Source organism: Neophocaena asiaeorientalis, unplaced genomic scaffold (assembly GCF_003031525.2).
Source record: "Neophocaena asiaeorientalis asiaeorientalis breed wild unplaced genomic scaffold, Neophocaena_asiaeorientalis_V1.1 scaffold150, whole genome shotgun sequence".
Taxonomy (NCBI): Eukaryota; Metazoa; Chordata; class Mammalia; order Artiodactyla; family Phocoenidae; genus Neophocaena; species Neophocaena asiaeorientalis.
This window is the reverse complement of record NW_020176571.1, coordinates 8,410,457-8,434,924: the sequence shown is the minus strand read 5'-3', so window position 1 is coordinate 8,434,924 and position 24,468 is coordinate 8,410,457. Positions and strand designations below refer to the sequence as shown.

At 47.4% G+C, this 24,468-nt stretch overlaps 1 protein-coding gene across 6 annotated transcripts in view; it reads right to left on the bottom strand.

The window, feature by feature from the left end:
- Positions 1-399: 399 nt before the first annotated feature.
- The window catches only part of ETV6 (ETS variant transcription factor 6), a 124,482-nt gene continuing 100,413 nt past the window's right edge, over positions 400-24,468 (bottom strand). The window contains exons 4-9 of one of the 6 annotated variants that reach the window (XR_003001547.1): positions 21,952-22,497; positions 10,261-10,403; positions 8,283-8,383; positions 2,837-4,325; positions 2,592-2,698; positions 400-1,269 (exon numbers count right to left, since the gene is read on the bottom strand). Coding sequence is in view for 2 of the 6 variants with exons in the window: in XM_024733096.1 (XP_024588864.1) it covers positions 4,220-4,325; positions 8,283-8,383; positions 10,261-10,403; positions 21,952-22,497 (896 nt within the window). In the remaining 4 variants the exon portion in view is untranslated. Of the gene's footprint in view, positions 4,326-8,282; positions 8,384-9,443; positions 10,069-10,260; positions 10,404-21,951; positions 22,498-24,468 lie in introns of those variants that run through there. The other 5 variants (XR_003001545.1, XR_003001546.1, XR_003001544.1 and 2 more) reach the window with 5 other exon arrangements.

Genomic DNA, 24,468 nt, shown 5'->3' with positions numbered 1-24,468 from the left:
TGCTCTGACCTTTCTGGTGCCGCTTGTCTAAAGATTGCCTGCAAACTGCTCTGTGATAGAGGCTTCCTGCCAGTGAAAAACCATGACTGCACTTACACCGTAATTGAGTGGAGACAGGATTTACCTCACTGGACCACCCTGCCTGTCTGACTCCATTTCATATTATTAAAAACAGAGACTTGGATTTTTTTTTTTATAAAAAATTTATTGAGATGATGCAATTATAGGCTTTTCTTTAAAAATTATTTGCAATTCACTGGCCCTGAGAAAAGGCTTTTTTTTTGTTTGTTTTTCTTTTTTGTTACATTCATTTGATTCAGTCCCTTATAAACCCCACACCTCATAAACAACAAGAGATTAGAAATTAAAAAAAAAATTCTAGATTCGTCCTCGTTTGCAGGTGGTTGCAGTCACAAAGAGAAATCTTCAAGAATGTTCACTTGGCATGTATGAAAGATTCGGGGAGTTTGTCGTTGTTTAGTGTTGATGCAGATGGGGCCCAAAGGGTATCAGGTTAGTCTTCTGTGGTTTTGAGGCAGGCAGGGACCATTGTCACCCCCCTTCCCACCCCACTCCCGGCTCCTTGGATCACTCCCTTCATTACTGTTCAGAAGAGAAACAGGTTGAGTGGGTGAAAACTAACTAGCACCGAATGTTTGGGCAAAGACACTGCCTTTTGTTCTTTGTGTATTTCCCCCAATTTTTATCTTCAGCTTCCTGGGTGGGAATGGGTCAGATCGGGGTATGGCCAGGCTAGGTCCCAATCCTCATTCTGTCCCTGGCATGCCGTCTGCTCCTAGGACAAGTCACAGGACCTCTCTGATACTCAGATTTCCCTTCTTCAAAAGGGGAGCTAATGTTTCAGACATGTATTCAGAGTTGGATCCTAGGCAGTGAATGGCGGAGGAGGTGTGGTTACTTAGGCATTTAGGTACATCCCGTCCAAGCCATTTAAGTTTCTGCTAAATCTACATTCTCACTTGGACCAAGGTATCAGTGTAAGATGATGGAGCAGGGGGTTCCAGACATACTGCTGAAAAGAGAAAAAATCCATCAGTTGTTACTCCTCTTTTCCTGTGGGGACACCCCCGCCCCTCAAAGGATGTGGAACATCGGTGATGCTACCTTAGGCACGACAGAGTTGCCTCGGGACAGAAAGATCTTAGAGATAGCATTACTTCCACGTAGCCCGTCCAGCCAATTGCCACTGCTGTCTTCTGATGGAGAGGAAGCACCCTGGTTACCTCAAGGTGCAGGGAAGAGTAGACGCTAGAGAATTTCAAGGTACGAGTGAGACTGTCTGCCTCGGACCCAGGTGGAGGCAAGTTTGCTCCCCTGCGGCATTCTTCTGAGTTCTCCTTTCCCAGTTTCTCATTTTGCAAGCCAAGACCTCCCACGATGGCAGCAGGGAAGGGCCAGCTATTCAGATCAGGGACGCACTTCTGGTTTGGTCCCAGGTGAAATTTTCGTCCCCCCTAGTGCTTAGTGTTGAAGTGAGAAATTTCATGCTAGATAGATTCTGCAGGTAGGAGATACGCTCTTGGAGGGCAAGGATGGTGCCCGATTCTTGGGAATCTCTCGGGGTGTCTAGCAGGTGCTCCATCAAAGTTGCCTAAATTGAACCTGAAATCTTTCAGGTCTGCAGTTTGTAAATGCTGTATCCCTGGTATCGGCATCACTCAGGTATTCTCTCAAAGAACCAATGAGAAGAACCTTTGCCATTAAGGGGGTGAACAGAAAACCAATAACGGTAATATCTGGATGGACAGTGAAGACTACATTGGAATTGCCACCTTCTATTTCTTCAAGTGGCTGAAGGTGTCGGCCTAAGTCTTACAGACTCTTACAGGATATTGCTTTAAATACAGAAATCCTGGGGGCAAAGGGGAATTTCCCCTCCATAATTCAACTGTAAGATTCTTTGGACAATAAGAGCCTGAGTCCTTAAACCTGGGTGAACGGAATGAGATGCTCTAATCTTAGGGAAGAGCGACATCCTGCCTGGGTCTCTGGTTTTATGTCACACAAAGAGAGCCTCAGTAAAGATCCACCCTTTCTCTCCAGCCCTGCAACTCAATGGCTTCACAACACACCAGGTATTTGGCTTAATCTCTCCATTCGAGAGCCAACATCAGTCATCTCGGAGGCTGGCAGATCATCACTGTGTGCTATAGAACGTTCTGGAAAGACATCTGTAGTATGCGGGGATCCAGCTGGATTTCATCCCCGTTCGAGCAGACTGAACCCAAACCCTTCATCGGGGGACACATAGAAGGTCCCCAACCTCACCGCAAACCCGACCTTCTGGAAGGTAGAGTGGGGGGAGTGTGTGAGGGTGGGAGGAGGCCGGCCACCCCTGCGCATCTATCTGTGGTTGGATGAGAGGCGGGAGCGTTTCCATTTGTCCCTCCCTCCCCGCAGGCTGGTGTCCTCATCAGTGAGGCTGGGGCTGGGGGAGGGGTGGAGAATTCCTCCTGCCCGTGTGACCACAACCCCTGCCTGCCTGACTCACTCAGAAATGGCCTGAGGACATGCCTGGGCATCTGGTGGCTTCACCTGGAAGGCGGGGTGGGGGGGCGTGAGATTCTCACCGGACTGAGCAGCGGAAGCGGAGAGAAACGAGGACGGGGTGCTTTGTAAGGGAGGTCTAATCTTCGTGAGTAAAAAAAGACTGTACTGCTAATACTGGATTCCGAGCCTGTGTTGGAAGAGTTGATTTAGATGGCTATTGAAAAGGAAACCCCTCCGCCCAACACTGCAACAGCTTTTGAAAACTGTGTTATCACCAGAAGTACTAAGGGGTGGCACCTTCCTCATTTTATAAGATACTACTGACCTTATTTTGAGGTGAAAAAGCCACACATGGGTCCATTCTGAAACACAGCTAGGAAAGAAGAGGGTAAAAGTAAGGTATCTGAGGAATTTCCCATCTGCCCAGGCATGGCAAACACCAGTAACAACTGAGACGACACATTCCAGGGTCCTCCCCCTCAAATGCCCTGTGTCCTGTGGGGATCAGGAAACTTTAAAAAAAAAAAAAGGCTGGGAATTGAAAAAACTTTAGGTGAGGGTATGAAACTGACTGCATGATGGCCTTTGGGATGGAGCAGAGATGACCCTCCATAACCTACTTTGGAATAATTCATACCCCACTGCAGAAGATCTGTCACCTGGACCATCAGGCCTGTGTGGTTTTTTTTTTTCATTTTTTCCCCCACTTCGCAGCACTTGCAAACTAATCCCAAGATGCTGGGGCTTCCAAATAACCTGGACAGCCCTCCAGGCTCATCTTACGCTCTGTGGAACCACCAGGCCCCGCGGTTCTCACAGCTGTGAGGGGAAGCCTGCCGGACTAGCATTCATCTTTCCGGAAGGCAGCAGCCTCCGTGATGTTTCTGGCCTCCCTCCGATAGGTAGCCAAACGCTGGGATGTGGGTTTGCTTTTTGTGGTGCCGGCTACAAAGCACCCAGACCACTGATTCCGTTTAGGTGCCAACAATTCCCAAGATTCTCCAAAGAAAGAGGCTGAACCCTGCTGAAAGGCATCTGAAATTCAACAACAGGCAAGGAGGGAGGACGGGACGGGGCAGGGAAGGAAAGAGAGCCAGAGAGAGAAGAAGAGAGCTCTCCTTTTCAATTTATCGTTTTTAAAAGCATCTTTTTTTTTCTTTTTTTTCTTTTTTTTTCCAGCCAAGACCCAACAGCAACAGGAACAAACCTGATCCACGTGGCAGGGTCAAGAGAACCTGAACCCTTTTGTAAGTGTTCTCTCTCCTGACCAGTTGCGCTTCTGCACTTTGTGAGATTTGCAAAAAATATATATATATATAATAGATATATATTTCCATAGGAAAACAACCTCGATGTCTTCCCCTATATGAATGATGAAAAGTCAAACTGCATGGTCTTAAAAAAGAACAAAACCAAAAACACCATGAAACTTAACATTAGATGGAACGGGGTGGGGGAGGAATTACAGAAAGAGATTCCAAATGAGAAGGAACCATGAACATGAGTCCCGGGCTGGTGCCCTTGGCCAGAATTCCAGCGCCGCCTTTGCTGAGTGGTTTGTCTAAGGTGCTCCGGGGTCCCTCACGCTGGGCGAGAGAAGTGTCACTGCCATGTCCGGGTCTCCTCCTTTCCGCTCCGTCACGCCCCAGCCATCCTGGCGGGCAGGGTGCCCTTGGCTATCGGCCCGCTGAGCCGGGGGCTGGTTCCTTCAACACTCATCTTCTTGGTATATTTGTTCATCCAGCTCCTGGGACTCAAGATGCTCCAGACGGTCTGTTCGACCACTCATGATTTCATCCGGGGTTTTCATAAACCTTTGGAAGAGGAAATGGTGGCGTGAAGAGGTTACAATTTCCTAAAGTTGTCTTTACCTTGAACTCTAAAAAGAGAGTTCCCGTCGCCTTCACATAGCTGGAGAGCTACTGAACCTGGTCATAATGCTAACTTAGCCCAAATTAGAAAAAGTTACCCCTTCCTCTGACTGCCTGAAAGTTGGCAAAACAATGATAAACAAAAGTCTAGGATGACTGTGAAGAAGGTGGAGCCGTGTGATGCATTCCTGCGTGACCATGCGAGGGAGCCCTGGGACAGCACAGGTATCTACATCTCTGATTATCAGAGGGTTAGATTTTACAAAGACCCGTGAGCGCTGTATATCCATTTCCATCCTAGACTGTGAGCCCAAGGAATGGTATTCAAAACTTGAATCTAATGCGAAGGATACAATTAAATGCTAGGTGGAAAATCTGGGGAATAGGGCAAGATAGTGGAGCTTCTGGAAATTAGAAAGGCCAAAAGAAAGAATCTTTTTCAATGTTATCACTGCTCCACCCCAAATGCTAGCCATTCATCCCCTTTATTCTGTCTTCCTTTGCAGCTAGGTGCAAACAGCAAGCCTCATCTTCTTGGTCGCTGGGGTCATTTGGAAATTACATCAGTGCCATGTTTTGACCATGACTTACATGGTTCAGGAAGGGTGCCTGGCTGCAAACGTTCTGTCCTTATGGTGGGAGGGCCCTTTCCACAGCCTACACACTGTTCCCTTCCTCTGCTCGGTACCACATGACCTGTCTTAAAACATACATTTTCTCTCATCACTTCACGTTCAAAAGCCTATGACGAGGGACTTCCCTGGCGGTCCAGTGGTTAAGACTGCACTTCCAATGCAGGGCGCATGGGTTTGATCCCTGGTTGGGGAACTAAGATCCCACATGCCTTGTGGCATGGCCAAAAAAACAAAAAAATCCGGTGACGACCATTTATCAGGTCAAGGATCCACTCTTTGGGCCTGCCCCTCGGGCCCCTCTGTCACCTCAACCCGGAAACTGTTGTTTTCCACTGTTTACTAGCATGAACCCTTCACTCCAGTCTCGCCAGTTCTTTTTATATCAATCACAGCTCATGCCATCCTCCAAACCTTTAGCTTTGCCCTTATCTGGAACCCTCTTGACTCCTTCCACTATCTGAGCCCTACTCGCCGTCTGGGCTCTGTCTCATCATCCATACCGAAGTCTCCCAGAGTCCCTCCGGTCTAACACTTCACTTGATTACACGCTGGGTTTTATACCCAGAAGCCTTCATTTTGGGGCGAGTCTGGCTTCAGACATTCATTTCCTCAAAAATGACTAATCTCTCCTCACAAATAGCACTCTTCTTTCCTTTTATCTTGTTGCAATCACTGTTGGAAGCCTGTGAACCTTCCACCTACGACTACTTTTCTTTTCTGCCCATTATTGCTGATTTTTTTTTTTGGCCATACGCGCGCCTCTCGCTGTTGTGGCCTCTCCCGTTGCGGAGCACAGGCTCCGGACGTACAGGCTCAGCGGCCATGGCTCACGGGCCCAGCCGCTCCGCGGCATGTGGGATCTTCCCTGACCGGGGCACGAACCCGCGTCCCCTGCATCGGCAGGCGGACTCTCAACCACTGCGCCACCAGGGAAGCCCCTACTGCTGATTTTTTTCAAGCAGTCTGTTCCGTAGCATCTGCAGCCTGTCTTCCGCTTTTATCCTGGAGCTAACACTGTTCCCTCAACATCTGAAGTCACTAATAATCCCTTCCAGGCCGAGTCCACAGGTGTGCTATATCTGGCCCTCCGAACTACCCCTATCCTCTTTTGACGGCTTTTCCGTATTAAGTTTCTGATATTCCACACCAGGCTTGCCCAGAAACATTTATCAAAAGCCTCCATAAGGTATAAAACAGAACTATATATATATAAAATATAACCCTCTACCTTCTAGGAGCTTATGACCTACTTGTTGGGGAGAAGGACTTCATATATACAACTATTAAAGATGTAAATCACGATGTGGTTTAGGGCCAAGGAAACCCAACAGATGATGGAAGAAGGTATCTGTGCGTGTCTGAGCAGCTGAAGAAGGTCTCATAGAGGGTAGTAGACCTGAGGTAGACCTGGGGGTGTATATGTTAAAGAAGCAAAAGTGAAAGTGATGCACGTCTCTGGCACAGGGAACCCTGTTAGTGTTGGAGGGCAGCTGGCAGTGTGATTATGGACCAGGAGAATGGACCAGGTATCAGTCGTGAAGTCTAGACATCAGCCTCCACTGCCAGGGAAGCAGTAATAATGCTTCTGCTTTGCTTTCATCTTCCAGGTCTCGTGAGAGTACTTGCCATTGGTAGATTCCAACCTGGAGCCTGCTGGTAGGAAATCTTGGGAAATGTGGTTCCCTGGCTTCTAGCCCCTGAAACATAGACTGGAGTGGGAATGGTGCTCAGGAGCCAATGGACTGTCCAGCAGGATAATGACTCAGTTGTAAGAAGAGTCAAAGATAACTCTGGTGTCAAGGTTGGTTACTTAAACAATGGTGACGCCGCTGCCGATGTAACATTTATTCTGGGGGTGGGTAGATTTCCAGTACGGGAAGAAGGCCTGTCTTGAACATTTCATGTCTGAGATACTAATGTGATATTTAAGTGGACATGTCCTAGAAGAAGCTCTTGGAAATTAAGATTTGGAATTTCAGGGAGATTTTAGAGCTGCATGTGGAGATTTGAGAGCCCATTCATGGAGGTGATAACTGAAGCTGTGTAACGGGATCCATCCATCCAGGGAAAAAGTATAGAGTGGGGAGAACAGAAACCAAGGACTAAGTTTAGGGTGAAGGATGAAAAGAAGGCATCAGCAGAGCCGGAGAAAGGAGGGTTCTTTTTCCACTTTATTCTACTCTGTTTCCAGCTCTTGAAAAGCCTTCTCTGTTTCTTTTGAAGATCGCAATTGTGTTTTTACTGCTCCTACGTTACCACACCTTTCCAATGCTAAGGCCCAGGTTCTCTGCTCTTTCCAGTAAGTACTTATCCCAGTGAGCTCGTTTGCTCATACAGTGTCATTTTGTCATTTTCTACCCAAATCCACATCTCTAGCCCAATCCGTAACTCTCCTCTGTCCCACCTGCCAAAACGCAGAACCTGAGGTCGTGTTTGTCAATCCCACCTTCTCCCAAGCTTCACTTGGTCTCACCACATCGATTACCACCAGTGTCAGAGAGCTATGTCTGCCTCTCCTGATTGGTCCGTTAGACCCCTTCTTTTTTCCTCTTCTAATTGTTTCTCCTCTCTTGCCTAGGGAATCACAATCTATGTGGTAGGTTAAATGGTTGGAACTCATTAGCTGGGAGGAATTCTGGAAAGAGGACTGTCTACCGCAGCAGCTGTCAGACTCTCACAATGCATTGTCATAAATGTATTTTACATCACGACACACACACACACACCCCTGAATCACAGTTTTCATGAATCAACAGGCACTCTTAATTCGTGTGATACAGTCTGATATTTTCAACTCTATCCTTTCCTATTCAATTCTGTTCTATTTCATTTAAAAAAAAATAGACTCATTAAATCTATTTCATGATTCACTAACGGGCCAGGACAAACACCGGTCCGGGGTTGGCAACCTGGAGGCCTAGGTTTGTTTAGTTCCTTGCTTTGCCATTGGTCCCTCTGATCGCTCCCTTTAACTACCATAGATATAAATGCCAGATAATACTGTTTGATCATTGCATTATTTGAAAGGTGAGTCAGATTGTGTTTATTTAGTTTTGGCTTTACTCTAGGTTAGACATAAGTGGAAAAAAAAAATTTTTTTTTTTTCTTAAATTCTAACAAACCACCACCTGGTATCGAATGTGTAGCGGTGATGGCTTTGAGGATCAGATAGGCAGGTAGAGATCTTAACAGTCTCCCTCCTCCCTCTTATTTGAAGAAAACAGTATCCTCCCAGAAGAAGGAAAGGAGAAAAAGGAAGTGCTACCTGAACAAAAGCCTTTGTCCTGGCTCCTTCCTGATAATGTTTAGTTTGTAGTAGTGGCGCAGGGCTCTGGACATTTTCTCATAGGTCATGTTTGTTCTGTTCTGCTTGTTCAAAGGCGGAAGAGAGAAAAAAAGCACAAAGACACAATGAAACGAACCTCAGAAAAGACGCTGCAGGAGCTATTCAAATCTGCTTCTGTGGCCCCGCCAGTTGGGAAAGCCACCTGGTAATCTGCTCCCTGCCACGCCCACCCCTGGGCTTTTTCACAGACGTCCTCGCTGAGGTTTCTCCTAAGGTGAGTCTAGCTAACAAAGCACACATCCCGCAGCGGCCTCCCCGACTTCCTCTCCCAGGACTGCGCTCTGCTGTACCCGAGGAATTTCCTGCAGTTTCCCCTCTCTGGGGGTCATCCTTCACCTTCTGACCCACAGAGGATTTCTCTTCCTTTTTGTCTTTTTTAAAAAAAATTTTTTTATTTTTACAGCGACCTCTCTCAGGCTTGTGTTTCTGGTCTGTCATTTTAAGGAAGAGATTTTTTTGTTTAAATTCCTGTCATGGAAGCAAGAATACAGTTGTCCCGAGCCCTGGGGTGAGGGCTCCCTGTGCGAGCTGCAGAGCGATTTTTCTCAGTGACTCACAGGGTGGATGGTGTCAGTGGGGTATGGCCATATTTGGTCACGACAGCCTCTGCTAGGTCCTCCACAGCGGGGGCCAGAGCACGGGCTGCCATCCTCCAAGGCTGCAGCCAGGGCAGAGCTCAGCGGTGTCTCCCCTGTGGCCTGCCTCTCCTTCGGCGGATCTGGAGTTGGGCCTTCCTGGTGCCTTGCCACCTCTGCCCCACGGCTGCCTGTCTGTGGTCAGGCCTGGATCTTGCTGACTCTTTTTTTTTTTTTAAGTAGGAATACAGATTTATCTTAATTTTCTTTTTTTTTTTTCGGCAGGGGAACTCTTTGCTCTGTGTATCTTACTTTATTTTACTGTGATAAGAACACTGACCATGAGATCTACCCTCTTAAATTTTTAAGTGCAATACAGCACTTAATACAGGGTTCACTACAGGCACAGTGTCCTACAGCACATCTCTAGGACTTACTCATCTTGTTTAAGGGAAACTTTATGGCCCTTGATTAGTAACTCCCCATCTCCCCCCTCTCCCCAGTCCCTGGCAACACCAGTCCACTCCTGGACTCAAGGAATTTGCTTATTTTAGCTCTAACTTTGAGTAAGTGGAATCAGGCAGTGTTTCGTCTTTCTGTGACTGGCTTCTTAGCATCACGTCTTCAAGGTTCATCCATGTTGCCACGCGCTGCAGAATCTCCTTTTTTTTAAGGCTGAAGAATATTCCATTGTGTGCATATAGCATGGTTTCTTTATCCATTCATCCATCAGTGGACGTCAAGGTTGTTTCACCCACTTTTTACATCTATGCGCTTTAATGGTTTTCCTAACTATAAAAGACTTTATCTTTTAAATTCGATTCCCTCTTCCCAAGGTGGAAAACTGCAGGGGCCATCAGACTTCTTGCACTGTTTGCTTTTCAGGGAGATGCTTTAAAGTCAGAGGATAAGCATTTTCCACGTTGAACTGGGCTTTTGCGAACATGGAAGTTTCTAACCCAGCGGAACAGAAGCGACGCTTCCCAAAGCCCCCTTGTGAGTCACAGAGTGCCACAGTGCATCCCTGGTACCCAGCTCCTAATGATGGCGTGGGTGGCAGGACCAGGCCGAGGCAGAGGAGTGACGGTTACTCGTAATGAGGCCTGTCAGACCGGAGACTTAACTGGCACCTGGCACAAGGAACAAATGGAAAGGGGCATCTTTAATGATTTCCTCCCCTTTGCAACTAATTGTCCAGTGAGGAATAAACTAAACAATTACGGGCAGACAGGAAGCAGAAGACAGACAATTATCCTCCAACCCAGGGATGAAGACTAGATTTTGGCCCTACTTTATAGAACGAATATCTGATGCCCTTTTACCTTATGGTTTCCCCACAGTCGAGCCAGTCCATTGGGATCCACTATCCGGAATATTTTCGATTCTTTGTCCTCCCATCGGATGAAGTTTTCGTACCGGCTGTCAGAAAGCAACTGATAGACGTAATCCCAAAGCAGTCTACAGTCTACAGAGGAAAAGGGCAAGAAAACACTGTTGACAAGGTTGCTTGTTGAAGTACTAAGAGCAAGAATCAGAAAATAATCGAGTAACCGCTCTTGCCTCCTTTGGATGGATTGTCTGACTTCCTCGTTTGGGGAATTCCCTGGCGGTCCAGGGGTTAGGATGCCGCACTTCCACTGCTGAGGGGCCTGGGTTTGATCCCTGGTTGGGGAAATAAGATCCCGCAAGCCACTCGGCCAAAACGAAAACAAAAACACATCCTCGTTTCATAGTGAGGAGAGCAAGGTACAGAGAGACCTGTGAGATGCAACCTTTGACCCGTGGAGGCCTTCGGGACTGTCCGGGCCCAGAACTCCCCCGCTCAGATGAGGACACAGAGACCCGGAGAGAGGAAGGGACTGGTCCACGGTCAGGACCAATGACCTGGACTTGAGCAGAGCCCACAGAAGGGACAGAACAAGCTCTAACTGCAAATGAATTGGTTCTGAAAAGGGGCTGAAGACACGCTGGCAGGTCCAAGGGCAAAGAGCGTGCTCGTGTTCAGAGAGAGCAACGTGGTGCTGACGGTGGGGCGCTAAAGGTTACTTTGGAGCGTGACACTCAACGGACAAAGACGTGACGTGGAAAACGGCAGAAAAAGCAGCACGACGCATGAGAAGCTGTGGGGGAAGAAGACCCCTGTGGTTTGGGGCCTGTGACCGTGGGAACCATGGCCAGCATGGTCTTCAGAAAGAGCATAGATAGTCCCGTTATATCTCCTTCGGAGGTTTTAAAAACTGCTTTATTATAATGGAGTCAGTGTAGAGAGGAGCCCAGTGCAGAGAACCCCTTTCTCCATGTGCAAAACTGATGCTGGATCACTTGGTTGGGTAACAGATCTGTGTACAGGCGCTGGGCTAGGCCTCGACTTTGGGCTGTGGATCGGCAACTTGAAAGAGAAGCTGCAGGATGCACACCTTTGCCCTGTTCTGGTGCTGTCTGGGTTAGTGCCAGAACCGGGTGTGGCTTGGCCCCTAGCACAGCCTTGATAGGTGGATGGGAGCGGATGTGGACTTTCTAAGTCTAGTTGATGCAGGACTGGCCTCGACCCCCAGGTGTGCTCCTGGGAGCTTTGATGAGCCCTAGCCAGCATGGCTGGTCGTAAACGATTCATTTTGTTGAACACTGTGTATGTGTCCCGCACTTTGCAAGCGTTATTTCTAATCCTCACTTTACACACTGCATCCTTTCTAATCCTCTCGTGCCCGAGGTCGCCGGGATTTGAACTCCGGGGCTCCCGCACCGCAAGGTGCCGATTTCCTTACTTCCTTATGTTGGGTGAGGCCTGGCACACCTGGGTGGGGAATGTCCAATCCCAACATGGACTGTTTCAGAGCGAGCCAAACATTCACCTCCCAGAGAATGCAACACGCCCTCCTCTGGTACATATTTACAAGAGGAAACGAGTCAGGTCACCTTGGGCAAGTTTCTTAAATCTCCCCGAGGTTCCGTTTCCTCCTTTATGAAAGGGGAATAACAACGTCGACTCTCTCCAGGATTACTGTACGAGCGATGATGTGAGTGAAGAGAAAGTAAGGAAGACAATAACAACAGCGATTACTGGGTGCTGTTTGCAGGCACCGGGGCTGTGTGTTCTACCAGCCGGCTTGCCTCTGACCCTTAGGGCACCTGATGAGGCCAGCGCTGTTGCTGTTCCTATTTTATGGCCAAGGAAGCTGGGGCTTAGCGGGTTTGGTCATTGGCTCAAAGGCACAGCTCGTGAGTGACACATGTCGGAGTCTGGAGCCCATGCTGTGCCACACGTCCTGCGCTGAGATGTCTACTCTCAGAGAAGAGGGTTAACAGGTAACTGTTAGTCAAGGACTTTTCCAAGCAAGCTTTAACTCTGAGTGTGTCCTTCGTGCAATCCAGCTTTCTCGCTGAACAGCAGAAGGAACTGGCATAAAATGTGGCATTTTCCAGGAGGCTTAATCTTTTAAGGAACTAACCATGAAACTTAAAATGACCATACATCTTCAGTACCCCTTACTGTATCCTTTTCCCCCCCGATTGATCTGTGTCTAAAAATTAATGTGACGTGTGGTTTCTTCTGTTTTGGAAAAGGACCCGTGGTGTCCTTCTTAGAAGGATGACTCCTGGAGCCTGAACCCTACGCTAAGAGAAGCTGACCAGAGATTCTGTTACCATCCCTGCCTGCCGCGGCCCTCTTGGTCGCCAGGAGGGGGCACCGAGGAGCAGCAAGGGGCCCAGTCCCAGCATCGGGAAGCACCTTGAGAGGTGAGTGCCACACACCATCTCACGCTGAGAATAATCGAGCTCATTTTTAAGGCACTTGTAAGAGGGCGACTGTAGGCAAAGCAGTGAAGTAGGCAGTGTCTTTCTCCCTCTCTGCCACCTCCTTGTCTTACATCGTTTTTAGTACAGGTGGAAAAAGAGAACTGAGATGCGGTTTAATTGTCCAGTTTTTGTCTTACTGTCAAATGGCAGATGCATTTTAATTTCCCACAAGCTCTTGCAAGTAGAAGCCATCTGGCAAGACCAAATATCATCACACAAAATTCCAGTCTACTAGGAGGAACAAAGGTGTAACAGCTTCTCCATGTTTCCTGACAGGGTTACAATCATTTTTACCACCAAGAGGCTTCATGACACCTTTCGGATGCATCTGGATTGGCAATGTGATTCTCTAGAGTGAATCATTTGAACACAATTTAATAATTAAACAAACTGATCTGGTTGTCTTTTGCAGTTTGATGGAAGGAACTTCTGCCCACCGGAAGGTGAGCAATACATTGGCAGTCTCTCACCTCTAAGACTTCCTGGAGCTAAAATGCAAAGTGAGTGTTGTCTTAACACCATCTGCTGAGGGATTTTCACTTTCATTGTTTCTGTGGCTTCTCTTTTTACTGCTTTGGACATTCTGTGTCTCATAAAATGGTGAAGTGCGAACCATTTTCCGTTGGTTTGCACTTAAAAAATGGTTTCCATTTAAAACCATTTTACCGTTTCTCAAGAGTAAGGGCTTAACCAGCACTGGGTACCTACCATGCTGGTTCTTCAGAGGCATCGAACCGAGACCTTTATGTCGTAAATCGTTTACTGAAAAAAATCTAGAATGTGATCTGTGTTTGGTTGGTTGGTGAATGAAGGGCAGGGCTTACCAAAGAACAGACTTTACCTATGAGTTGCAGGAACACTTGTATCTTGCAAACTTTTCCCTTTCATCAATGTGAAAATAACCCCAAACAAGGGGCCAATTGATCATTTTAAATGACATTTAATCCAGCGAAGCCAACTTCAGCAGAGTAATGAAAATATATTGACATTCAAGACATACTGAATCAGTCACTAGCAGAGGTCGCAACAGGAATTTTGTGGCATATAAAGTAGTTGTTTCAAGCTCAGAGTATAAGTGGCTTTTTATAACACTATTGATTCTGTTGTTTCTTTAGTTAAAAATTATGCCAGATGATAAAAAAAGAAAACTGCCTGACCACGCAACTTTTTTTTTTTTTTTACAATCGAAGTTCAAGCCATCTGAGTGAGTTATTTTTGTTTTTTAAGATTTTAGTTAAATAAAAGGCAGATGCTTTTTAGTTCCTAGGTCCTCTGGAGGCTGTTGCCGTGACCCACCAGCAGTTTTTCAGCTTCGTCAAAATCCATCCGTGTCTGCACAGATACAGTGTTTTCTGATCATTGATAAAAATGCTTAATACTATATAATAAAATGTACCCAAAGTTCATCCCATTACAAAACACTTGAACATGCCTGTGAAAAATACCTTATATTACAAGGTCTTCACTAATTTTAGCTGCATGTGTCTTAAACTAAAGGGCCTTCTCTGTCAAGGCATGTGGGAATTTTAAACAAATGTTCATGATTTGGATTGTCTCTTCCACGAGAGGAAGCTCATGAAAGGGTTTATTAGCTCTAGTGAAGTGTTATTTCCCAATTGCAGAAAGAGAGTTCTCTCTCTTTCCTGCTGGGTGAGGTACCCTGGGCATCCACAGTTAAAAGGCATTGTTAAAAAAAAATATATATCCCTTCCTGTGGTTAGGGAGAAATATTTTCCCTCCCACACCAGTGTCTTACCAGAGACTCCTCTCCTCGTACAAGCTTATTGAACAGAGACTGTAAAAAGATGGGCAATTCACACATAACCAACATGGTTTCTAAAGGAAAAAAAAAAAACCTAGAAAACCATGCTAGACAAAACTGATGTTGAAAAGATCTGAGTGGGCAAGTCCAGTTACTGACAAGTTATTTGAATTTCCCAAAATTCAAATTTCAGGAAAGCATCTAAGAAAGAAATTTTTTTGTTGTTTTAACTGCCCAAGTGGAATTTTAAATGAAGGTCTGTAAACTGGAGTTCTGTGGATATAATCACCAACAAGGAGAGGCCTAGTGTTCCTGTTTCATTGCTTTAACTTTATTATGAAAAACTAATAAATTTATTTCAGGTTCAGCAACAAAATGGGTCAGTAACACCCAAAATAAAAAGTTGCTTCTCTGCTTTATAGCAATGGCTCTAAACTAGGGGCAGTCTTGCCTCCTAGGTGGTGTTCTACAATGTCTGTGACAATTCTGGTTGTCACAACTGGGGTGGAGGATGCTATTAGCATCCAGTGAGTAGAGGCCAGGGATGCTGCTAAAAATCTTACAATGCACAAAAGAACTCCTCCCCGGCAACGAAGAATTATTTGGCCCAAATATCAAGAGCGCCCAGCTTGAGAAACCCTGTTTATGGAAGCACGGGTTTTACAACATGCAGGGGGGCTATCTGCAGGGTTCTTTTGTTTTCCTCCTCAATTCTAGGGCAGCCATTGCCTAGAAGCAGAAAGCTGATACATCCAGTGCAGCCAACCCTGTGTTGATACGCAGAGGTGTGTTTCCAATGGGTGCTTGCTTGTGCTTCGCTGTGGCATAGGAAAACGGAAGCCACATGTGCACAGCAGCAAGCTGGGAGAGGGAGAAGCTGAGGCAGAGAATACAGACCTATGCTTCCTGGCTTCGTCGGGGGCGGAGGGGCTGCAGCTGCAAACAAACACCGCTGAACCTTTTCACCTTTGGTTGCAGGAGGTGTGGAGTGAGGCTGGGAAATGCAGAGACCAAGCCCCCAGCTAAAACCCAGTAAGACGTACCCCTCCTCCCTCAGGCGTGGAGGCCGACTGCTGGGACATAGGGACGCTGTTACAGAAATGCAGGCCTGTAAACAAACTGGAATTTCCAGTCTCCTCAATCCCCTTCTATTATTTTCTACCGAGTTACTGTGCTGGTACTGTTTTATCTTTTAAAAAAGCTGTCCTGAAACTTTCCTTCTCTTCTTGATTTCTCAGTGGCTCACCATGAAAAATAAAGTGCAGTGACTCAGCCAGAGCGTGAGGAGTCTGGCACCTTGGGATGTTCCCGTCGGGGAGAAGGGGTGAAGGACTCTGTCCTCTCCAAGGGTCCCCTCCATCTCCTCCAAATACAGACGGCGGGCAAAGCCTCAGAGGAGGTGAGCGGGAGTGAAGAAGTTCATCTCCAAGGAAATAAGGAAACTAGGGTTCCCTGAAGGGGTGCACTTTTCAGGCCAACATCACTTAGAACAAATGCCCAGACACAGGCCGTGTGGGTTAAGGCTCTGCACCCGCTCCGGTGGGCAGTGGTGCTGGCCATAACCACTGCTCTCCTCTCTGCAGTCCTGGAGCAGAGCAAAGAGAAATGGCGCACAGGAGGGACACTAACTAAGCCTTAGAAATTACCCTGCTGTGCTAATGTTTGCATATTGTCTCTTTAGTGCTCAAAAGTGCCCAGAAACGAGTATTATCATTATTATGGGTAAAGAAACCAGGCTTCAGGGACCTTAAATACCTCTGCTTGGGAGACAAGGGCTAGATTCTAATCCTGTTGACTCCAGAGTCCATGCTCTCCCACAGGCCTACAGTGCTACCTCAGGAACCCTCCCGCCAGCTCTGGATGAAGGGCCTGGGCCGGGAGCCATAGAGAGTTCCCTGCCTGAGATAGCATGGGAGGACACAGCTCCGCCAGCTGGTCCTAAAACCCCGAGCCCCCCTGGCTTATGGAGACATCCCACGATCCTGTCCTTTTTTCCAAACACAATATTTACACGCATGCGTGTGTGTGTGTGGCTGTACACCGCCACACCTTACTGCAAAGGCCTGGGGATGACACTGCCCTCCATCACTCACACAGTTCATTTAGGCTTCTCGTTCATGATGTCTTCTTCCCTGCAGGGCTACTCCTGAGGCTCATTTATACAAGAAAATAAAAGTCCACGTGCCTCATTGGAAACAGTGTCACCATCAGATACCACTGGGGAAGCAGCAGAGATGGATACAAGGGGGCAGGGGGCAGTGTGACTCCCCCCGGCCTGGGAGCCCTGAGGATGAGCCCCTAGCTGCTGGCCCTGGAGTCTCAGGCTTAGGTGCCTGCATCTGATGTCAGATCAGAGGCGCCCAGGATTGAATTTCTGTGTACACAGAACTCATGCGGTCAGTAAAACCGAATCAAGAGTGTACAGTGCTCAAGCCAGGTGACAAATGAGTGTCTCCTCGAGGAGAATCCTTTTGTTTCTATTAAAAATGTCACCCAGAGAGATAATACACGTATATTTTTTTTCAGCCGTCTCTTTGAGGATCTGAAAGATTGCCAGGCCAAGCGTTATCAGAGGGTTCCAAGTGAAGGGTACAGGGTCTGGGGGTGGGGTGCGGGATTCTGTTTTATCTGCTTTTAAGATCCACTCGCCAATGATATCCTCACAGACGGTGAAGAAGTTGACGTTCGCAAAGAAAATCAATCAAGAGACTTAGGCAAGAGTTGTGAGATGAGCACAAGAGAAGAAGTACTCTCTTTCTGGATGGTCCGTGGACTTTGAACAGCCAAACCTGTGCAGACCTCTTAAAGTCCGCACTTCTGTGGAGCAGATGAACGGCTACGAGTGGATTATAAACCAGGTTGCCACTGAATCTTCCTCCCTTTAGCAGATTTTTGGATTAAGTCCAAGGAAGGGACACGCAGATAGGAAGTCTGGCAACTCAGGTTTTAACAGAATTGAAGTTTAAGAGAAAGCCAAAATGACTTCAGTTCTTTTCTTTGAAAACTGAGCTGTCTATACAGTGAGAACCAAAGCAGGGAGCATTGTTTGTCTGATGGCATAAAGTAAGAGGGATTGTTGCCTTGTGCCAGCAACGGCACAACATTTGGCATTTAGAGATGCTGCACCCTATCACCTAGAAAGATGCCCGGCACCCAGAGATACCTGTTAAGTTTTGAATGAATCATCTTGACATCGTTCAGGTGTGCAGAGCTACACTTTGTTTTCCTCAGCTGTATTTTACTTCTTATGTTAATGATGTTATTGTACCTACTCCGGGCTACTCGGCCATCAGCCTGCCATCTAGAACTCAGCTCCTTCCTACATCACTTGCCACTGTCCCCTCCGCGTCTTAGGCGTGCCTCGTTCTCTGTGGTGCGAGTCATTCCTTGAGAGCAGGGACGGCATTTTCTACACCTGTGAGTGACTCCAAAGCATCCTGAACATACAAGCGGACAGTTGCGTAGAACAGGGAGCGGCGGACTTTTTCTGTAAAAGGCCAATCAGTGAATATTTTAGTCCAGTCTCTGCTGCGACTCCTCAACCCTGCCGAGGCCGCCGCAGACAATACCGAGTGAGTGGGTGTGGCCGTGTGCCAGTGAAATCTGATTTACAAAAACAGGCGGTGGCTGCTTTGGCCCACAGGCCTGCATTTCCAGTCCCCGGTCCCAAGGAAACAAGTGTGCTGGAAAGAAGAGTGGTTGAAGCTGGAGGCTGAACACTGGACGTGTCTTCATCTGTAAAAGACCCTTCTAGCTTTGAAATCACCAAGTTCTAAGAATTATTTTCAACATACACTGAAAACACAGCATCACCTGGGCTACCCTTCTTCAATTTACGGCGCTCACTGCCAGTACCACTCCTTGGCTGTGAAACAGGTTGGCGAGACACAGGCCAGTAAAACGTTTGTGGGCTGAGAAAATGTTAGGAGGTGACAGATGCTCCCCCATCCCCCTGCCACCAAGCAGTCCTTTCCTGAGGACAATAAATAGAAAAGAGCACAGAAAGACGAAACTTGCTCAGTGTTGCACATACCACTGGCTGTTCAATTAAAAAATAGAACCCAAGAATCTTCTCTCACTCTGTCCTATGTTAAACTCTCTCTCTCCCACAAATGCCAGCCCTTGCAGCTTGTTAAACTCATCAACAGTCCTTCTTATTCCTTGAAAAATAAGCAACACCTTTCAAGATAAGCTGTGTGTTTCTATTTCAATTTGTGGTTTGTGTTTAAACTGTCAGCTACCTCCTGGATTTCTTTCATTGAATGTTGTAGATTTTCCGCCAGGTAAATACCTGAGTGAACCATCGTAACTTTGCATGGGGCCTCTTAATTGTGTGATGCCTCCCAATTTCATAGATCCTAAGTGTGACAAAAAGAAAGAATCGCCAAAATCTGGTGGATTTTTAAAATGAACCTGGATTCTTGACTTTACATTTCTATCTGAAATAGAACAGATATACTAGGCCTTACATTGTTTTGGGGTTTTCTCCATCTGGAATGACCTCTTTTTCTTTAATCTCCACTTGTCCATATTCTAAGCATTCGTCTAAGCCCAGCTAAAAGCCAGCCCCTCCATGAAGCCTTCCTGACACCTCTACTCCAACCTCCTACAGCACTTAATCGGAGTCCTTGGAAGACACCACAAGCTGCACTTGTAGCTCACTGTCTACAGCTGTTTCATGACGAAGACTGTGTCTTCCATCTCCTGGAACACTCCACCCCCACGAATGCAGAACAGTGCTGTAAACACAGAAGGTGTCCAAAGGCGCACACCCAGGAGTACCTGAGCAAATGATGCGTGATTTACTTCTTGATCCACATGCATCAGTAGTGTTCTTACCCACACCCTCCAACTATGGTGTTTGTCAGTGTGACACACAGCAGCACCTTCAGTGCCCTCTGGGCTCATTTGAAAAGCTACGTTTTCCCATATAAAAGCTGCTTTATAGAGATCTGAAGGACTTTTATGGCTGTTCAATAACGACGGAACTTTACATTGTACATATGAATCACCTAATGAGTTCGACTTCCAGTAAATGAAGAATCAATTCTACGAGGATCTGAGTAGTTCAGAAAGACACCCAAAGGGTTGGAGTGGAGAGACGGGGACACCCCAAATGAGAAACAAGCCTGGAACTGTGATGAGCACTGTTCAGAGGGTCACAGTATCAAGACTAAATGTCAGATCGTAGACTTCTCTCTCGTTTCACCCTTGAGAAAAACAGTGCCTTTTGGTTACATCAGCTAATCCTGGATCTGGTTAAATTAGCGAATACAGACATGGGGAGAGTTTTTAAGAGAGCCATATTTAAAAATTTCCAGACCTACTAAACCAGGGAAAAACAGCTCTAAGCCTGAATGATTTAACTTGATACATGGGGCTTATCTTGGATTCCTAAGAAGTCTGTGGCAAAGACAGCGTCACAGAGGAGGTGGACAAGACAGATCGTGATTAGGAATGCAGGGGTAGCAAGGGCAGCCCAAGAGATAGCAGCCAACGGCGCGGCAAGGGCTGTCCTGCAGCCTTATCCGCCAGCCCCTGTGTGACCTCTGCTTCTCTGCCGTTCAGTTTCCTCTGTGGTTTCCCCTGTAAACGACCCTTCCATATAAAATGGATAGAGCAATGATAGGCTACCTCGAAGAGCTATTCTGAGGATTATAAACAAGTAGAAAGTATCCACAGAATGTCCAGAACTGTTGCACAGACAGTGCAAGAAACAAGCAGGGCGTATACAGACAAGAAAGAAAGCCTAGAACGTCCAAGACAGGTCATTTATATCATTCACAGGAATATACTGGCCCCTTCCTCCTCCTCCAGTTATCTGGGGAAATGCACATGCTTTGCCACAATAAGCTCTTTGCTACCTTATCCCCGTCCGTCCTTTTCATAGTTTCTCTTTTTTCCATTATTAAAAAAACCTTTATGTAAAAGTAGACGGAACAGTAATGTAAACCCTGGTGCACCCGACACCCAGCCATACAGCCATCAGCTTGTGACTAACCTTATTTTATGTACACCCCACCCGTTCCTCACTCCCAACCCCGTGGGATGCTTTTGGATCACATTCCAAGCATACATCATTTCATTTTTCATAGTGTTTTTGAAACACGTCATAGCTCTTGGCCATTTGATTTTCTTGATCCAGCATTCCTTATGTAAGTTATTTATAATGATAAAATTGAGGTGACATTGGAGGTGCCCTTGGGAGCAGAGAAGAATTTAGAAACAAATGACTTAAATAAAAAAGGGACGAGTCAAGGCCGAAGTAAAGCAGCCTTAGGGCCCGTGTCGTCATGGTGTCGTGAGCACTGCTCCAGCCCGAGCTTCAGCTGGACCTCGCTCCTGTGGCATCAGCCCAAGGAGGAAGGGGCACGACTCACCTTTCCCTGAACAGTTCTGACCTCTCTCCTGTCTCCGTGTCTCCCTCCCATTACTGGACCCATAATCACCTTCAGCATCGAGCTACTGCCCTTCCTCAGTTCCTCCAGTCAAAATACCCCTTCTCTCTGTGCTTACCCCTTCTCTCTGCGCTGCTTCCACGGCACTGAATTATCCTCGCATACAGTAAGTACTCAGTAAATGCTTGTACATTGACTGGACGGGGCAGAGGGCTCATTTCCTTCTGCCTTGGAGCTTAGTGGTTTTCACATCTGTCTCTCCTAGTAAAATTTAAATCCCTTGAGGAAATAATAAGTGTTATATCAGCTCCCTGTCCCCTACTTCCCAGTGCATTTATCTGTGCACAGCAGGTGCTCCAAAAATGTCTCGTGAATGGAGAGAAGCTCTAGGAAAAGAGTTAACTTTGCCAAGAGGTTAGAGGATTATAAGCTTCTGGAGAATGACTTCATGTAAATTATGGGCGGGCTAGCAAAAATACAATGTGGTGATTTTTTTCACTGGTTTCCACTGGTTTCTCGTCTTAGGGGAGTAAATTTGGGCTTGTCAGCATAGAAGGGAAAGAATTCGGGAGTGGTTTCCTCTGTCCAAATGACACAGCAGCAGCAGACTCCAACACCCTAATCCTGCTTTTTCCTCTCCTACCCCCTCCCAAGGTGAAGGCTACGTGGAGTTGCCGCGCAGAGGATGGAATTACAAGCCTGCATCTGAGACAAAGGTTCTTTATGCTGCGTCTGCTCGTTACTTAGCTGCTGGAAACTTCGGGACAGGGCCATTAACATGCTCATAAACCTTTGATTTCAAATGTTTTTGCTCAGCCGCGATTCTGATGTGACTCGCCTTGTAAGCTGGATGGAGGACGTTTGTTTCTTAACACTTGCGAGGCGCATAACTCCTCCAGCCCCGTGGCTCATTAACTAGCCCATTAAGGATTTCACCTCCTGCAGGCAGAAGCCTCCACTTGGCCTCCCAGAGCCTCGGAGGGCACCTAACTGCGACAGCGTGAGGCCCCAAGGAAGCTCGAGGCTGGAGAGCGGCAAGGGCAGCGCTCACTTACCTGCTATCCTCCCGATGGGCATGGCGTGCTCCTCGGGCGGGGAGACGGAGACCATGATGTGGTTCATGTACGCCAGGTCTTCCCGATGGGAGAGGTTGATGGGTTTCCCTTCCCGGTGCAGCCCGTCCTCGGAGAGCCGGGACTGCTTGAAATCCACGGAGTGCCGGGGGTTCAGAATCAGAGGGTGCATGATGGGACTGGGCATCAGCTGGATCACCCGCGTGCTCTCCTGCCGGGGGCTGGAGGGCTTCTGGTGGGGCTCGGAGGATGGCGGGCAGTGATTATTCTCCATGGGAGACACTGACAGGGGGTAGGACTCCTGGTGGTTGTTCTCCTGGTGGAGCCTCGGTCCCTGGGCCCTCTCGGCCGGGGAGAGGCGGCGGATCATGTTGTCCAGGGGGGACCGGAGGGGCCGCTGCTCGGGGTCGGGAGAAGGCCGGTGGTTTGTCGTGATGGGTGACCTGGAACGGTGCAACAGTTCAATGGTGGGAGGGTTGTGGTGTACGTTCTCCACCGACGGCCTCGGGGTCCTCTGGACACAGTTATCTGTGGAGCAGAGGGAAGGACAGTCAGAGACCCTGATGGATGGTCAGGGGAGGGACCTCACTGCGGTCCTAAAGGTGGCGACCGTGGAGCACATGAGCTTGCAGGAGCACCTTTCTTCCCGGACGCAGGCTCTTTTTCACCGCTTTAAAAAGATCAAAGTGCACATACTCGAAATTCTTTTCCTGCCGATGGACAAGCAAAAAATGTCTACAGACATTCCATTAATCACCTGCTAGTGGCTCACAAACACAAGGAAGCCACACGTTCATTCTTTATCTTTTTGTTACTCGACTCTTCGACATGGCTTTTAGGGTCCTTAAGGGTTTTTCTCTAAATGTTTTCACTGACTTTTCATAACCCGACTTTCACACTCTCTATCTCCAGGAGTTGTTGGTATTAATGATAACAATAAAGCAATCACTATATATCCTACGTACTGGATTACATTGTTTAAAATTTATAACACACCTAAGCAGAAGATACTAACTACTATGACTCCTGTTTAACAGGAGAGAAAATGGAGGCATAAAGAAGTTAAGCAGCTTACCCAAGGTCACCCAGCCAGTTAGATTCCAGGAAGATTCTAGAACCTTATGTCCCCATTAGAATATCTACTTCTCTGCTATGTAGAAACTAGGGGGGAAAGTCACATCAAAACCTGCTCTAGGGCTTCCCTGGTGGTGCAGTGGTTGAGAGTCCGCCTGCCGATGCAGGGGACGTGGGTGCCCCGGTCTGGGAAGATCCCACATGCCGCGGAGCGGCTGGGCCCGTGAGCCATGGCTGCTGAGCCTGCGCGTCCGGAGCCTGTGCTCCGCAGCGGGAGAGGCCACAACAGTGAGAGGCCCACGTACCGCCAAAAAACAAAACAAAAACAAAAAACCTGCTCTAAGCGTGCACAGTGGGCCTGATTTACATAATAACAATCTTGTACCGGAGAGAACATTGAGGATCATTTTGTTTCTGAGTGCACAGTCAGACAGGTAGAGTTAAGTGAGAAGGAGGGATGGACCCCTGACAATACCTCCACCCCATCCCACCTGAACTTTCAAGCTGGAGACATCTGAGGAAGGACAACATCAGAAGTATACACAGCTCAGGGACTTCCCTGGTGGCACAGTGGTTAATACCCGCCTGCCAATGCAGGGGACATGGGTTCGATCCCTGATCCGGGAAGATCCCACATACCACGGAGCAACTAAGCCCACGAGCCACAACTACTGAGCCTGTGTGCCACAACTACTGAAGCCTGCACACCTAGAGCCCGTGCTCCGCAACAAGAGAAGCCACCGCAATGAGAAGCCCGCGCACCGCAACGAAGAGTAGCCCCTGCTCGCCGCAACTAGAGAAAGCCCGGGTGAGCCAAAAGTAAATAAAATAAATTTATATATATATAAAAAGTGTACACAGCTCAGCAGCAGAAGTAGCTCCATGGGCTGGGTTGAGGGAGGGACCAGCATGTACGTGGCCTTAGAAGTGCTGCTAAGGGTTGGAAGAACAAAACTCTGCCTACAAAAATGGAGTTTTCTCCAGGGGCCTCACACACATCTTAATGAGGTTTCTCTGGCCACATCTGTTCCCAGAGCTGTCTCACCAAAAGGATGTGCATACTTGCAGGTCCCTGTTCTGGTCAAAGACTTGTCCATGGTTCTAAGTAAAGCAGGTCAAAGATATCTCCTTTATCCATTACGACAACATCTATGTGAAGACCATATAAAGGGGATCTGGGAATCTGATAGGGTTAGTACACAGAGACAAAGGTGGTGGTTTCTTCAAGTTTTATATAGGGTTAACAGGAAAATGGGGACTCCGCTAGATCTCACAAATCATATGAGACACTGAACAAAAGAAATACTGTTCATGATAATTAAAAGATCATCTGCCTGAAGGCAAAGGGCTTATTTTGTAACCACTATGTAACATGCTGCCACGAATTTAAAAGTGCTTAAACGTTGGACCAGCTGTCAGTGGGAG